General features: G+C 39.6%; 1 protein-coding gene across 1 annotated transcript in view; it reads left to right on the forward strand.

The window, feature by feature from the left end:
- Positions 1 to 245: 245 nt before the first annotated feature.
- Positions 246 to 18,709, forward strand: part of LOC121880307 (fatty-acid amide hydrolase 2-like) — a gene marked incomplete at its 5' end in the record, with an annotated part of 288,336 nt that continues 269,872 nt past the window's right edge. Inside the window, 1 exon segment of the mRNA XM_042387464.1 lies at positions 246 to 366. Within this exon segment, the coding sequence (XP_042243398.1) occupies positions 267 to 366 (100 nt within the window).

Genomic DNA, 18,709 nt, shown 5'->3' on the forward strand with positions numbered 1-18,709 from the left:
TTTGGTCTTTGAAATATGAAGTAGACATTTTTGATGAAGTGTGTGCTATTAATCTAAGCACTGTATTGTAGTGTATATGTTGTGAAATTTGATTTTTAAAAGAGGAACCCATGATGGCATATGTGTTGAAAAAGAGTAGGTCTTGAAATTAACACATTTTTGTCATATTTATGTACTTTAACATCTGTATGTGGTACAAGATTATCTAAAGAACATAAATCTCTAGGTTTGTGTACTTTCAACAGAGTGTTGGTGTTGTGTGGGAAATGGCATTCAATGGTGTGAAACTGCGGGTGGAGCGGCTGCGTTCCCACCTGCAGCGCCACAGCACCACAACCCAAGAGGTTGTCGAGACCCCAGTTACAGGTTAGCTCCCACTGTGAGCCACAACCATTTCAATAAAAATCTTTCCATAAAAATTTAAATATGTGTCATGAAATTTATTTACTTATAATTTTGCTTTAACAGAAATGTTTGCTGCTTCATGAACAAGATTTTGCTTTACTTGGGCATGGCTGCTAAATTTTTTCAGTTTGTGATTTCCCATACTGTTATGTTATCATGATTAAATATCTTAATGTTCTCACATCAAAGACTGCAAATTCTAACATTTAGTATCCACAATTGTTTTTTTATCTTTGTATGTCTTGCTGTACATTATAGTGATGTCATATTGTAAAGTTAAGTTTCAGTGTGTTCATGAACAACTACAAGTTTCAGTGTGCTCATGAACAGTTACAAGTTTCAGTGTGCTCATGATCAGTTACAAGTTTCAGTGTGCTCATGAACAGTTACAAGTTTCAGTGTGCTCATGAACAGTTACAAGTTTCAGTGTGCTCATGAACAGTTGCAAGTTTCAGTGTGCTCATGAACAGTTACAAGTTTCAGTGTGCTCATGAACAGTTACAAGTTTCAGTGTGCTCATGAACAGTTACAAGTTTCAGTGTGCTCATGAACAGTTGCAAGTTTCAGTGTGCTCATGAACAGTTACAAGTTTCAGTGTGCTCATGAACAGTTACAAGTTTCAGTGTGCTCATGAATAGTGTAATTCATTTTTAAAGATTTGATGGTTTTCACTTTCAAAGTCGTTTATCTGAACTTATTTTATCCATCTTTATATATGATTGACATACTGTATGTCATAATACACCCTTGGCTGTTATATACAGTGCAGTCTCATTTTGCATGGGTCTTGTGTGCGTGGAATATCACTTACATGATTGGTTAAAATGTGACCATAGTTGTCACTTCTGCGGAAAGCCATGGGTAGCGCAGGTACTGTCGCAGTATAGCATTAATTTCGTGAACTTTTGCTCATTTTAGCCCAAATTTAGCAATTTTAGTTATGTTAGTTTTTGAAAATTATTTTTATAGTGTTTCAGTAATGTAAAGAATAAATAAAAACAAACTGGCAAATGAGGCAACAGCCAGACCTCCCTTCCACCTCCATCACATTTACAAATAGTGTTATCTCTTGTACCAAGTAGCTTGCATTAGGCCTATATCAAATCTGCTTAGACCATTTTACAGTATCCCCATTAAAGACTACAGTACAGTAAATATTTTAATAATAAATAAGGTATTATATTTTATAAAAGATAGATTATTTTTAATAAGATGTACGACAGTACTGTATATTCCTTTCTTCTTTATTCAAGACATCTTCAGGTCATGAGACTCACTAATTCCCCACCCTGACAATGGGTGACCTGACAATGCATCAGATCAGTAATATGAGACCACCAATCCCTGACCCCATCTTCACTGCAAATGAAAGAAGAGTTTATATACAATGGGTAACCTGATATTGCATTACATCAGGTCGGTGACAGTAGAGAATGAGGAGATATTTTCTTTTTTCCCCCCACAGACATAATGTTTCTTTCTTATCTGTATTTTCTATTAATTCTTTAATTACTCCATTTCTTTCTCTCTATTTTTCTTTTTGTTTCCTTACATGATTTCTCATACCTTATCTCTTTTCTTGTTCTTATTTACTTAAACAATTACAGAAGGTATAGGAGATAGAGAGAGAGAGTGGTAGAGGTGGGTAGTGGTGCAGGAAGGAGGGATTACGGTGAGAAGATACAGGTTGGACCTCGCTAAACCGGGGCCCAATAGTCTGGCAGCTTCAGTGGTTCAGGACGCATATGTTGAATATTTAATCTTATGGGGAAAATTAGGATATTTTCCGCAGTTACTAAAAGTCAACAGTAATGCTATAAAGTTGTGGAAAAATCATTACAATTATCACAGCCTGTACTCAAATGTACTACTGTAATTACTAAAAATTTTATGTCTGGTGGAAGCTGTGGGATGTTTAACTCAGATTAATTGCCATCTTGCAAGAATTCCAGCAATGAAAGTTATATTCTGATAAGTCAAGTCGTTGACATTTTATAAGTGAAAAACTTAAACTCCCTGTCTTTTACAATCCCAAGTCCCTCCTGACCCCTCAACTGATAAATACAGATTCGTCCTGGCTGTCAACACCCCACCTCCTCCTCCTCCCCCCTCCTTCCAGCCAGCAGGGGAGGTAGATGGCAGTGGGTGATAACGATTAATGGGATGAAGGCGATTTAAGACTTAAACTTCTTCTCTTATAAAATGTCACAGACTTGACCTAGCAGAATATAACTTTCATTGCTGGAATTCTTGCAGGATAGCGATTATTTTTAATATAAACATCTCATAGTTTGCACAAGAGATAATTTTTTTAGTCCTTTAGCTCAGTACATTTGAGTACAAATTGAGTACAGTAATATGGTCAGGATATTATGGTATTAATTGTTACAGAGTATTTCAAATAAATTCTTCTACCAGTACCTTTCACATACAGTAGAATGCTTATTTTTGCCTTATTTTATTCGGCTTGTCATTTAAGGATAACTCGGCAAGGCCAGAGTCCCATATGTGTCGAGTTATCAAGGGTTTACTGTACACACAAAAGTATTTTTCTTAAATACTCCCTTATAAAATGGGGGGTCCATCTTATATGTTGGTAGTAGGCAGCTACCAAACAGGGAGGTACTATTGCCTGGGAAGATATTGGAAACATAATATACAGGCATCCCCCGCGTTACGGAACCCGGGTTATGGAATTTCGCTCTTACGGAATTTGTAAATTATGACCAATAATTTCGCGTTACGGCCCATAAATCCGCCCTTATGGAAATTGGGGTAAATTTTAACAAACACAAGGCCTCCCACATGCCATTCAGACTGACAGACTTGACAAGTTTTACCAACCATAAAGACAGTTGAAGCTTTAAACATCACTCACAATGGATCTTGAATATTCCAACTGTAATCAGACATACCTAAGTTGCAACCCCAGTTGCAATATCAAATTCTGTGTCATCACTAAAAAATAATACAGTAGTCCCTGGTGCACTCTTAAGATTAAGAGAAAACGGACGACTCAGGCGGCCTTGAAGTGAGAGAAAATGGACTCCTATGATGGGGCACTCAAATAAAGAGACATGGCTAGCACATGTTTTGTGGACTACCCACTATACAGTATCCTTTTCATCACTTTGTAATAAACCTCGTCATGCCTATGTGTGTTTCTGATAATTACCATAACATTATATATTTATATATTTAGCGGTTGTACAAACACGAGGCCTCACACATGCCATTCAGACTGACAGACTTGACAGGTTTTACCAACCATAAAGACAGTTGAAGCTTTAAACATCACTCACAATGGATCTTGAATATTCCAACTGTAATCAGACATACCTAAGTTGCCTCAACAATTGCAACCCCAGTTGCAATATCAAATTCTGTGTCATCACTAAAAAATAATACAGTAGTCCCTGGTGCACTCTTAAGATTAAGAGAAAACGGACGACTCAGGCGGCCTTGAAGTAAGAGAAAACGGACTCCTATGACGGGGGCACTCAAATAAACATACACATAGCTGTATAATGCAATATTATGCAATATTAACCCCTAAATTGGTGTTTTAAGAAGGTATATCATAAATTATTTAATGTACTGTATTATAAATGTTTATTTTCATTAATAAAAGTGCTTGAATTACTGTACTTTTTTGGGGCCGAAAAAATTCCTTAGGAACGCATATCCAGTTTTATAATGGAAGTCAATGGGAAAATAGGTTTCGCGTTACGGAATTTCACGATACGGTCAATTTTCCGGGAATGGAACCCTTCCGTAATGCGGGGGATGCCTGTATTGTCTGGTGGTAGACCCTGCTGCCATATGGCATCACTAAAATTGTGACCAAGTCTCCGGTTTCTGATCTGACTTTCTGCCTCATTTACACACAATTGCAGGGTCTCAATTGTTTCTCTTACTATTGAAAACACAACTTACATATCGCATATCTCAGCCTATAAGACGGAATTTAAACCTTAAAAAAATCAGCCCAAAATTAGGGTTCGTCTTAAATACCAGGTATAAAATTCTTACCTCTTACTTATTGTGGTTTAGTGTGTCAAGAGTGGTGATGGAGAACATCGTAAAACACTCACACGGTCCTACCACTAATTATTTTATACTGAAACTTACTTTTGGGAAGCTGGATTAAAAATAAGATTACCGGTATACAGTTGTACCCCGCTTAACGCGGTCAATTGAACCCACAGGGTACCGCGTTAAGTGAACAACAGAACATATGGGATTAATTCCAATAGAGACTGGCCCGACCCCCAAACTCCACTTTTTGACGACACACAACTATGTTGTAGTAAAAATATTATCTTAACTTTATGATGGTATGCACACAATTAATAATTAAGAGAAATATCAATAATATTAGGTTTTTTAACACTTACATTAGTAGAAAAGATGGCTGGGCACACGGGGATGGGGGGTTGGTTCCGAGGCAGAGGGCAGATTATTGGCCCTCACTTGTATCACTTGTATCAATTGTATCACTATCCACCACAGAGGCTTGCAGGGCCTCTTTGTCAAACCCCTCAAAGTCCATATAAGTCCATATCCTCACTATAATTATCACTATCACTGACTTGGGCCGGCTATGGTGGGTGAAGAACTCGGTAATGTTTTGATGACTGGGCGACCTTGTGCGCATCGTGCCCGCGCCGCTTCCCGCGTATATGAGTAGATGAACCGCGTTAAGTGAAAGTTCGGTTCTGGCATGGCACCGCGTATATGAGAAATCGCGTTAAGTGAAATCGCGTTAAGCGGGGTACAACTGTATTCAAATAATAAAAATTTATTAAACACCTGTCTAACATATCGTAAAATAACAACATACCGCGGTAATAAACGCAGCTATCATCACGCACCGCCCACCATTTGCCAGTGACGAGACAAAAAAGGGAAAGTGTTTTTTTTTACATCCAGCGCTCGTTGTCACTACGCATGTCATGGGTTGCGTTGGGCCTCCCGCACAACCCACCCCAAATGTTTGTTTATGGTGGAGATAAGGCACCCGGCCAGCCATAACTGGGACATATGTTTTCCATTAGTGGTATATTAACCAGCCGATAGGGGCAGGTCAGTAGAGACAGTGTTGTACTGTTCATCATTTCACGCCTCAAAACCACATTTTAGTCAGTGGGCTTTAGACCTTGGGTTCGGGAAGACCTCCTGCTCTGCGGGCTTAAGAACAGGGGCTATACAGTCCTACCAGTGGTACGAGTCTGTGTGTGCAAATCCCCGAGATTGTTGTTAAGTCCAGCGACAAGTTAACACATCCTGTAAAGGAAGTGATCAGTGGTGAGGGCCTGTTTGCTACAAGAGCACTCCAGGCCGGCCTAATAAATCTAACGATTTATTCCCCAGGTTGACAAACTTTCCTTTATAACTTACGGTACTGTGGCGTGAATGTGAGTGACTGACCTATCCATGCAAATTATAAGTCCAGTGTATGGAATTGTGCCAAATAAACGTAAGTGCAATTATCTGCCCGTATCTGTGATCCCTCTATTCTTATTATTACCAAAGGTAATGACTATTTGGTTATGGCAAAGTATAACCAATAACTTAGATGGATGTTGGAAATTAATGGAATTCATTAAATCATCATTTATCAAGTACACAATGCATTGAATGCCGGAAGCAGAGTGAAATTCTACGTAGTGATACACCATAATCTCCTGGGTGAGTAACCAGTGTGAAGGTATCTGAGTTCTACGGTAAGAAAACCACTTTCCTGCATTTAAAACGTAACAACGCACTTCTAGGGATCATTTTCCCGCTTGCCTTTGTGTCCAAGTTGGCCTTCCATAAGAATCTTCAATTCGGTTAACGAAAAAAAAATAGATTAACGAAATCCTTACGAAAATCACGTTTTGTTTTGAACATCAGCTGATAAGCTGAGGAGGTATTCGGCCAATTCAGTAATCTCTTCTATGTTTACATTCGTTTCCAATGGAGTAAATATCATGAAAATTGTGCACTTTAGTATTTGTGCATTTTTTATACAGTACAGTAGTACCCCGATTTACGCGGTCAATTGAACCCACAGGGTACCGCGGAAAGTGAAATCCGCGTAAATGGAACAACAGAACATATGGGATTAATTCCAATAGAGACTGGCCCGACCCCCAAACTCTACTTTTTCCGACACAATACCGATGTTGTAGTAAAAATAACATCTAAATTTTATGATGATATGCTCACACAATTAATATTTAAGAGAAATACAGTCGCCAGGTTAATGTCCATTCAAATAATAGACTCAAATCCCTCCCCCCCCCCCTCTTCCCAGCTCACTGGCCCCTACCTCTCTGAGAAATGATTGGGTGAAACACTAGATTTTAACGTTTAGTAATAAATAATACCTCAGACTAAAGTTAGGATAATATAATTGACATTTCTGGATTCCTTGCAGGTCAGGGAATATTTTGAATGTAAACTTCATATATTTTGCACAAAAGATAAAATACTTGCTTTGTGTAAACCAAATTATTACATTAGATCTAAAATTTGTATGTCTAATGCAAAATCCATGATGTTTATATTCAAAATGATCATCATATTGTAAGAATTCCAGCAATGTAAATTATATTCTGGTCCAGTAATTTGTATGAATTTTATGAGCTAAAACAAATATCTTCAGTTAATAAAAAAAAAAATATTCTTCACGACACTATCTGTCAATCAAAGTACCCCAACTTGCCTCCCCCCCTCTTCCAACCGCGCCAGATGGTCGGTCGGTCCCAACCCTCCCCCCCACCTTCCCTCCCTACCAGAGAAATGTTGGGTGAAAAAACTAATTTTAACTTTTAGTAACAAATAATACCTCAGACTAAAGTTAGGATAATATAATTGACATTGCTGGATTCCTTGTAAAACCAGGAACATTTTGAATATAAATGTCATATATTTTGCACAAAAGATAACATATTTACTCAGAGTAAACATTAGATCTAAAATTTGTATGTCTAATGCAAAATCTATGATGTTTATATTCAAAATGATAAATCAAATTGTAAGAATTCCAGCAATGTAAATTATATTCTGGCCGGGTAATTTGTATGAATTTTATGAGCTAAATAAAAAAAACAAAAATTAAACTTCACGCATATATGGGTAGATGAACTGCGGAAAGTGAAAGTTCGGTTCTGGCGAGGCACCGCGTATATGAGAAATCGCGTAAAGTGAAACCGCGTAAAGCGGGGTAATACTGTATTAAAATTATTGGTCATTCTAAAATTTAGCCATCCAAGCTCTGTCTACATAAAGTTTTTCAACTACAGTCAACCCTCACTTTACGCGGTCCCACATTCCGCGTTTCCACGTTAACGCGGTGCCAGACCTAACGTGCTCACATTACGCGGTGCGTGAACCCCATTACGCGGAGAGTGTCCGGCGCGACGCTATTTTTAGATTCGCCCCACCCGCCTGCCTGCCTGTGCTCTCGCCTCTCTCCTCCTCCCTCCGCTTGGGCAAGCCGCGCGGTAAGGTTGCGCAGTGTGTGTCTTTGTTGCGTTATCACTGACGTCATATGACGTATCGGACTGTGATTGGCCATGCATCCCTACCCCCCTCTGCTGCTAGCTGTAATTGGCTTAAAGTATTATGACGTGTCCACCCGGGGGAGGGAGGGAGGGAGGAAAGACGATCCTTGACCTAGCCGCGCCAGTTTCATCCCTCCACGCCAGACCGTGTAAACGTGCATCCATTGTTCTCTAAAATGGCTTCTGCCGGACCACCACCCCCAGAGAGAAACCTTTCCTTACCTGGACCCAGCGGCACTAAGCCAAAGAAGACACGACGTTCCTTAAGCTACGAGGTGAAGTATACCATCATCCAAGAGTTGGAGAAAGGAACAAGGCAGGTTGATTTGGTGCGCCAGCATGGTGTGAATGAATCTACGATTCGAACAATAAAGAAGGATGCAGCCAAGATAAAGGAGCACATGAAGATCACAAAGTCTACAGGTGCTTCTATGATCAAGTATTTTCACAACCAGGTGCTTCTCAAGACAGAAAAATTACTTGTGAGGTACTTGGTGCGTCAGGTGCGATGGAACATGGCGGTCGACACACGCTCTGTTAAGGAGTACGCACGTGAACTGTACATTGCAGTGGCACGAAAGATGGGAATTACAGAGCCCAAACCCTTTAATGCTTCCTCTGGGTGGTTACAGAGGTTTAAGAATCGGAACAAGATCACCAATATAAACATTGGTGGTGAAGAAGCAAGTGCTGACCGTGCTGCGGCTAGGGAATTTTATCCGTTTTTACGTGAGATTATGGAGGAAGGACAGTACAGTGACGACCAGGTGTTTAACATGGACGAATCTGGTCTTTTCTGGAAAAAGCTACCTTCCAAGTCCTTTGTTGTAAAGAATGCCAGCAAGATTCGGGGCCGGAAGATGCAGAAGGAACACATCACCGTCCTGTTTACCACCAATGCCTCCGGTACCGGTAAGCTCAAGTTATCGGTGATCCACACAGCACGCACGCCGCACTCCTACAAAACCATGGACATGACCAAGCTAAATGTCCACTGGCTGACCGCACGTAAGGCGTGGATGTTCTCTACACTGTCCCTCTCCTGGTTTGATAACTGTTTTGTTCCCGATGTAAAGAAATTCTGTGAGCGACAGAATGTGCCATTCAAGATTTTGTTGCTGCTGGACAACGCACCAGGACACTCGCCCCTACTGTTAGATCGTCACCCCAACGTAAAAGTGGTTTTCCTTCCTCCCAACACTACGTCTATATTACAGCCCATGGACCAAGAGTTAATTTGTAATGTAAAAGCTGCATTCTCTACGACAAAATTCAAACTCCTGAACGACTACACCATCACCAGGGAAGAGTTGCGTAACCTGAGTGACACCACCACCGATAGCAAGAGCGAAGAAGATGAGGATCAACAGTTGGCACAGCAAAAAATACTGTTCAAACAATTCTGGAGAGTATTTAACATCAAGAAAGCTGTGGACTTCTTGGTGGAGTCATGGGATCAGCTGTCTATTGCTACAATTCGTCACGCATGGAGACATGTGTTGCATGGAATACCAGGTGAGAGGAGGAGTCAATCTGTGACTGGTGAGGTTCAGACTGTTGCAGTAGCAGTGGACCTTGCCAGAGAAGCTGCGCAGACTGTTACAGTTCCAGGCTTCTCCGAGACCACCAACGACGACATCCTGGAGGTGATAATGGAACCTAATGTGACTACCGAGGAGATGGTAGATGATGATGATGACTTCAGTGAAAAGGCAGGTGGTGCGTCATCCCAAGAACAACACTTATCCCATTGTAATGTTAGGGGTGCCATCGAGTGTATCGAGAAAGCCAAGCTCCTCCTTTCCGACGACCCTGACGCAAACAGGTATGAAATCTTCACTACCCAGGTGTTGCAGACTATGGAACCCTACATCAAGGTGTATCACGACAACATCAACACCAGCCGTCAGCAAAGCATAACAGATTTCTTCGCCCGCAACCCACCATAGCCAGCCCAAGCCAGTGATAGTGACAGTGAAGATGACTTTGAGGGATTTGTCAGGGAAGCCCTGACAACTGTAAGTGGCAGTGATGCACCTAGTAATGGTGATTCACCTGAGGGCCAGTAGCCTGCCCTCTGCCTCGGAACCAGCCTCCATCCCCGTACGCCGACCCATCTCTTCTACTAACGTAAGTGTTCCACATAACTTTTAGTTTTCCTAACCTAACCTTTATTTTTCCTAACCTAACCTCTTCTATATTACTTGTTTTTTCATACCATCATAAAGTTAAGATAAAATTTTTACTACAACATAGTTGTGTGTCGTCAAAAAGTGGAGTTTGGGGGTCGGCCCGGACTCTATTTCAATTAATCCCATATGTTATGTTATTCACTTTACGCGTTCCTCACTTTCCGCGGGACCCTGCGAGTTTCATTAACCGCGTAAAGTGAGGGTTGACTGTATTATTTTTGGCTCGATATATGTAACTTTATTCATTTATTGAAACTCATTTACATGCACACACTGTCCTAAGGGCAAAGCTGAACTGTACTTGCAATCAAAATAATGTACAAACTGATTACTAAAAAATTTTTCTTGTGCAAACTATGGCATTTTTATATTCAAATTAATCACTATCTTATAAGAATTCCAGCAATGTAAATTATATTCTCCCCGGTCACTTCTATGCAATTTTATGAGCAAAAAAACAAAAACTCAACTTAACGACATAAATAAACAAATAAATACTTAATCAGACCTTTGGCGCTAACTGTCAAACATGTCACTGTCACCCCTCCCTCCCCAACCCCCCCCCCTTCCCAGCAAAGGTTTTGTGGTTATACAGTAGGCTTTAAGTTTTATCTTATATAATATCTCAGACTAAAGTTGGGAGAATATAATTTGCATTGCTGGAATCCTTGCAAGACAGCGAATAATTTGAATATAAATGTCATATATTTTGCACAAGATAAAAAATTTTTGCTCTCTAATAAAATTCTTAAATTAGATCTAAAATTTGTATGTCTAGTGCAAATTATAGCTTGTTTATATTAAAATTAATCACTATCTTATAAGAATCCAGCAATGTAAATTATATTCTCCCAGGTCATTTCACTGGCATTTTAAAATGAGAGAAGCTTAGTCACTTAGGACTGTTAAATAAACACACGAGACCTTCGACTCCAACTGTCAAACCCCCTCCCTCCCTCCCTCCCTCCCTTCCCCAGCCAGGGTTTTAGGCTTACAGTTTTTATGTTTATAATATCTCAGACTAAAGTTAGGAGAATATAATTTGCATTGCTGGAATCCTTGCAAGACAGCGAATAATTTGAATATAAACGTCATATATTTTGCACAAGAGATAAAAATTAATCACCTGTATCATATTATATTAGTGATTATATATATATATATAGTATATATATACCGTATATACCCGTGTATAGCACGAGTTCTTAAGACCAAATTTTTGGGCAAAAAGTTGGGGGTCGACCTCTATACGGGTAATAGTTTCGTTAGGTTGAAAAAAATTTACCAGTAACTACCAGTAAACAATGGAAACGATGCACCAACGCACCACCCGCTGTGAGTGTCGGTACAGTTGCCAGGGCAGATCTCTTGCGTCATCATAGCAAGCCCAAAGTAGCCAAATGCATGGTATGGTATGCACAGGAGTATGTAAAACATAAAGTATTCATTTTTAAAAGTGTATTTATAGATACATAAATTTTTGTTAATTAAATTTGAAACATCAATATGATGTGAGTCAGGTCATCTACACACAGTTGCCAGTTTCAAAATTTTCCTTTTAAAATTTTAAGTTACCGAGTATTTCTTTTCCCAAATCGTTTTACAATACTGTAGGTAAAACAGTATACTATTGTGCAAACCCCACAGAAAAAAAATTAACAAATGGAGACACCAAAAATGTAAAAAAAAAAAATGCTGTCTGACTTGCAACACTGTTGGTAGGGTCAGGTGGTTCTAACGGTACCTGCCAGGACCCGGTAATCAAATTTATAACAATATCTAACCTCAATTACTGTAGTTTATCTGATGTAGGCAATATGAAGTAAAAAATACCAGTTAAAGTGAGAAATTGGAAGAGAATAAACAAGAAAGATGTTGGGCTATTTTTGGTAGGGCTGAGGGAGAGAGTACCAGCTGTTTGGTCTTTTTTGGCGGGAGAGTCACGCAAATATCCGTACTAGTATTTGTTTGGTGTCTTCTGTATTTTTAAAAATGAATACTTCTAAATTAAAAGTACCGTAACATTGTATTATATAAAAACTTGTCATATTTCTGGAAAATAAGAAGCAAGAAAATAAGAATACACCGGTAAACACAATTTCAACGTACGCTAAAATTAAAAGCTGCTTAAGAAGGGCCGATGCAAACACAAAGCCTCCACGACCAGGGCTCTGCCGTATCAGCTAGACGGTACACGTGTTTTTCGAATCGTTTTCAGTTAAAAAACTTTTACATCACAAGTGAATTAGGATAGAATATTATTGTAATATAACAGTTTTTAACTGAAAACCATTCAAAAGGCGATTACGGTAACATCTTGTGAACGAAAGAAAGCGAGTCATTGTTTTTGTCACGATTTTATCCCACTTTCCACTATAATACGTACGTCATTTCAGCAAAAATATTACATTTCCATATTCTCAGAAATAAATAGTAGTTTTGCTGAAACGTGATGTATTTCAATGTAAATTAGGATAAACTACATGTAGAAAACAAAAGACTTTACCTAACCTTCCGATGTTCAAGATATGTTACTCGTATTTTTAATAGTTTTCGGTTAAAATACTGTTATATTAGTGATATTCTATTCATACTGTGGTTGATATAATACCTTCACGGAAATGTAATATTTTTTGCTGAAATGACATACGTATTACAGTGGAAAGTGGGATAAAATTGTGATGAAAACAATGACTTTCGCTTTGTTTCGTTCAAAAGATGTTACCGTAATCACTTTTCGAATGGTTTAGTTAAAAAACTGTTGTATTGTATTACAATAATATCCTAATTGACTTGAATAAATATTACGATACCATATTTCTGAATATTTTCATTAAAATCCATCAAAATCATTTTCCTTGTCATCGTCTGCAGCACCAAACAGCTTCTCCCAGTCCTCTCCTTGAACAGGGCTAGAGGGTACACGTGTTTTTCGAATCGTTTTCAGTTAAAAAACTATTACATCACACGTATATTTTACCTAAACTGTGCCTGAATGAATATATTCTCGGAAATAAATAGTAGTTTTGCTGAAACGTGATGTATTTCAATGTAAAATAGGATAAAATACATGACGAAAACAAAAGACTTCACCTAAGCTTCCGATGTTCTTGAGATGTTATTCGTTTTTTTAATAGTTTTCGGTTAAAATTCTGTTATATTACAATGATATTCTATTCATACTGTGCTTGATATACTACATTCACGGAAATGTAATATTTTTTCCTGAAATTACGTACGTATTACAGTGGAAAGTGGGATAAAATCGTGACGAAAACAATGACTCGCTTTCTTTCGTTCAAAAGATGTTACCGTAATCACTTTTCGAATGGTTTAGTTAAAAAACTGTTGTATTACAATAATATTCCCTCCTAATTGACTTGAATAAATACTTGAATGGAAATATACAATATTTTTGTTGAAACTACCTGCGTTTCAGTGTAAAGTGTCGTAATAATAAATGGTAAACAAGTTTATAGGACGTAGAGTTTTTCTGAAGGTTTTGTTGTTCCATTACCCTCAAAATCTTGGGTCGACCTATAAACGAGGAATATCATAAATTAACGATTTCTTGGTCATAAAATCGGGGTCGACCTATATACGAAGGGGGGTTATAGACGAGTATATACGTGCGATATACATAGTGATTTAAGGGCAATTTAGGGGAAGTTTAGGAGTGTTTCTGACTTTATGCATTTTTGGCTTTACTTTGTATATACTTTTCTGTGAGCTGGAACCATTTACCTAATATCCCATTGAAACAATGGTTTCTGTTAACGAAAAACCCTCTGGAACGAATTGAGTTCGTTAACCGAGGGACCACTGTATATTATAAATAAATAAATAAACAAATAAATCGGTAAATCCATTTTCAGTAAATGGAAAATTTTTACTCTACAACGACATTAGTTCCAGTTAAATAACAGACTCTTAAGTGACATAACTACACCAGCCGGTAACATTTGAAGCCATTACTTGAAGTGAATTGGCCTTATTTTAAATAACCAAGGATGTGTAAACAGCACTGGTCAGTGGGATGGTTGGTAAAGGACTACTGGGTCAGTAAGCTCCCAATAGTAAGTGTCACATTTGGGGTAGTCTTATACAGTGAATAGAACTCAAAATTTACTTTTTAAATGGATATTTTGGGGGTCGTCTTATACACTCCGTCTCCTGTCGCCTTGTAGGCCGAGATATACGGTAACCAGATTCCCAAATCGAGGCCCCTATGTTTTCTCATCCCAGGATGGTAAGAAATTGTCTCCTAGTCAAATGACAAAATATTTATCTCAGTGAGTCAAGCAGACCCTGGTAAGAAATTTTTGGTACATGACACCAGGAAATATGCAGGGTTTGTGGCATTTCTGCAGCATATGAGCCTCAGTCAGATCAAAGAAGTGGGCTTTTGGAGATCTTCAAAAAATTTCAAAACAGTTATCTTCATCTATCTCTGAATGATGTTTCACATGTGGTAGTGCTGGGGTCCCCTCCTCCACCTAGTCAATCTCCACAACCAGGACCTTCTTCTTCCTCATCAAATAAATTGAGTATCCTAATTGGGATATGTAAATTAACATTTTACCTTCCGGTAAATGTTCCTAATATTGGAAAATATTCTAAACGGTTTATAATCATAATCTGGACCTAAGCTAGCTGGGCCTTGTATGTAACGTCACCTCCCTCTCCACCTCCTGCTCGGGTATTCAAGCTAGGCGTCGCATTCTGGATTGAACAAAAAGCCGTTTTTTTTTTCTTCTAAAAAACAGAGTTTGTGATATAGTCCGGAATGCGACTCCGATAACCCACCCATCTCCACCCCTCGAGAGTTGACATTTGTTTACTGCTCGCTCTAAGGCAAGAGATGACAGTGGCAGTGTGTGATGGAGGGTGCAGGAGGTTTGAGAATTGCATTTAATGCCAGGTAGCGACGTGTTGTCCTAATATTACGTATTAAGTAATTATTAGATGTTTTAATTGCCTGTATGTTGGCCTGGCTAGTTATTGCTAGGCATTAACATACCTAGGTATAAGCTAGGCGTCGCCTTCTGGACTATATCACAAGAACTGGATATTAGAAAAAAAAGGCTTTTTCTTGAGGAAGGTCTGAGACTGAGGGTTGTTCTGCCAGTCAGTTAAAGCAGCTTGCTTATCATTGATGAGTACATTGATTTCTGGATCATTCTCATCAAACCAGTCCTGGATTTGGGTTGTTTGTTGTCGGGTTGTTTATTAGCCCATGTTGGAGCTGTTCTCTGAAAGTATGTGCTACCACTGTATCCTCTGGTCGCTTAGTGTTAAAACCTCTTCTGGGGGCTTGTTTCCTTTGCCGTTTTGGGGCGACGTGAAGCTAGAGCTTGCCTCGGACAAGCCGATGATCAGTGTCACAGTGGTCTGAGCCACGCATTGGTCAGGTGGTGAGGACATCTCGGCGATCCCTTTTTCTGATAATGTTGTAGTCAATGAGATGCCAGTGTTTGGATCGTGGGTGTTGCCACGAACCCTTGAACTTGTCGGCCTACCTAAACAAGGTAGGCCGAGGTTGAGGTTGCGTGCATCACATTTGCTGAGGAGGAGCAGGCCGTTGGGATTACACTTGCCTAGTCCATTTCTCCCGATGGTTCTCTGCCAAATGTCAGCATCTCTGCCAATTCTGGCATTGAAGTCACCAAGGAACACAACCTTATATTCTCTGGTGATTGAGGTTAGCACTCTGTTGAGGTCAGCGTAAAAGGCGTCCTTGATGTCATCCTCTGTATCCAGTGTTGGGGCGTATGCACTGATGAAAAAGGCATGACATGAGGTGCTCATTGATCCCAACAGGCATTTCAGTTAGCCTGTGTAGGATGCGTTGGCAGATGGCAAATCCAACTCCATAAATGCGGTTTCTCTCCATAGCAGGCTTACCCTTCCAGAAGAAGGTATAGCCAGACCCCCGTTCTGTGAGTCGACCCTCAACCAGGACTCACTAATGGTTGCTATGTCGATGTTATACCTAGTCAGCTCTTTTGCCACAAGAGCAGATCTTCTTTCAAGACGCGCATTTGTGCCAGTATCCAGAAGGGTCTTGACATTCAATGCAGCGATGACCATAAAAGGTTGTATGGTTTGTTTTTGTTTTGATCCTTGATTATAATTGTGTTTTCGACCGCATAAGGATGACCTTACTGGGTGTGGTTGCCCAGTCAGGTTGGTTCTTTAGGCAGGCTATGTTTAGGGCACCTTTTATAGCCCCCTTTTCCATGTGGGGTGAGCAGAGTGACTCCTTGAAAGGACTGCTCAGCCGCACAGACAGGACCAGATTGCACTGCAGCCTAGATCCCAGTGCATGAATGACCATCTTATCTGTCCTGGCAGTCATATCTGCCTGTTGCTGTCACCATAAGACTTTTGGGGTAAAATGGTTTGATGATGATGAGTATGATAACCTGGATGATGGCTGTGCATGAGTTAATTTATGTGGTGAAGCAGGAGTGCAGGCTGCAACCACACATCTTGGCTCTCCCTTTACCTGATCCATTGGTGCAAGTGTTGCAATGCCTGGGGAAAGGGAGAGTTGCAACGGACTGCCAATAGCCCAGTTTGTTGGGTTTCACCTTAATAGTCTGTCCATCATGCATTGCCTCCATCCGCCGGTGTAGTTGTTGGGTTCCTATGGTGGTCACTTCCTTTCGGGGTTTACTCCTGTAGCCTTATACCTACCAAGGTTAATCCACAAGGCAGCTGGGCAGTGGTTGGTAGGCGCCAGGATGCATCCGCGTGTCAGTGGGCCTATGCGCCGTCCCTCTGGAGCCCACAAGGCACTCAATTACCGTGTGTTGCCACGAGGAGGCAGAGCAGGAGTCTTGATAGTGAAGGGGCTGTGTACTGGCAGGGAAGACCTATGGAAGTTGCTTCCCTGTTTGCCATTACGGCTAGCCAGTTGTAGTAGCTGAAAAAGCGAGAGGAAGCAAGCAGTGCTTGCACCTTAACACTAACATAATGACCACCCTGAGTGCACACACACATGCACACACAGACACACACACACACACACACACACACACGAGTTAAGACAACAAGCATTCAGTGAGGGTTTTGTTGTGTGACTGCATGGAGGCGAATTAAAAGATCAGCTGTTGAGGAGCTTATCACTTGGCAACACTGGTGTATGTTATCACTCCTTTCCACTCCATCCCTCTAATCATCCACACCTTTCCGCTTTCTCACTCCATATTTTAAAATGTTATGTAATGTAACGTTGAAGGGATACAACTTAGCTCATTTATACTTATTACAGTGTCCCTAAAAATACTTTAGCTTTCGTGTTTATTCAAGACTTCTTCAGGTCATGAGCCCACTAATCCCCCATCCAAGAAAGGGTGACCTGACATTCCATCAGAAGGTCAATAATACAGTCAACCCTCACTTTACGCGGTTAATGTAACCCACTGGGTACCGCGGAAAGTGAGAAACGCGTAAAGTGAATAACATAACATATGGGATTAAATGAAATAGAGACCAGCTGACCCCCAAACTCCACTTTTTCCGACACAATACCTATGTTCTAGTAAAAATAACATCTTAATTTTATGATGGTACATGCACACAATTAATACTTAAGAGAAATAGAGAAACACAGTCGCCAAGTTAATGTCCATTCAAATAATGGACTCGACTCCCTCCCCCTCTTCTCACACTACACTGCTGGATCTTCCCTCTGAGAAATTTTTGGGGGAAAACCAGGTATAGTAATAAATAATACCTCAAACTAAAGTTAGGATAATATAATTGACATTGCTGGATTCCTTGTAAGACCAGGAATATTTTGAATATAAACGTCATATATTTTTCACAAAAGATAACATATTTACTCAGAGCAATCATTTCATCTAAAATTTGTATGTCTAATGCAAAATCTATGATGTTTATATTCAAAATGATCATCAAATTGTAAGAATTCCAGCAATGTAAATTATATTCTGGCCGGGTAATTTGTATGAATTTTATGAGCTAAAACAAATATCTTCAGTTAATAAAAAAAAAATATATTCTTCACGACACTATCTGTCAATCAAAGTACCCCACCTTGCCTCCCCCCTCTTCCAACCACGCCAGATGGTCAGTCCGTCCCAACCCTCCCCCCCACCCCCCACCAACCCTCCCTTCAAGAGAAAGAGTGGGTGAAAAAACTAGATTTTAACATTTAGTATTAAATAATATCTCAGATTAAAGTTAGGATAATATAATTGACATTGCTGGATTCCTTGTAAGACCAGGAATATTTTGAATATAAATGTCATATATTTTGCACAAAAGATAACATATTTACTCAGAGTGAACATTATATATAAAAATTTTATGTCTAATGCAAAATCTATGATGTTTATATTCAAAATGATCATCAAATTGTAAGAATTCCAGCAATGTAAATTATATTCTGGCCGGGTAATTTGTATGAATTTTATGAGCTAAAATAGAAATCTTCAGTTAATAAAAAAAAAAAAATTCTTCACCCGGTAACAGATGGTCGGTCGCCGGTCCCTCCCTCCCCCCACCCCCCACCCCCCACCCCCCACCAAC

The sequence above is a fragment of the Homarus americanus genome, unplaced genomic scaffold (genome assembly GCF_018991925.1).
Source record: "Homarus americanus isolate GMGI-L3 unplaced genomic scaffold, GMGI_Hamer_2.0 scaffold20930, whole genome shotgun sequence".
NCBI lineage: Eukaryota > Metazoa > Arthropoda > Malacostraca > Decapoda > Nephropidae > Homarus > Homarus americanus.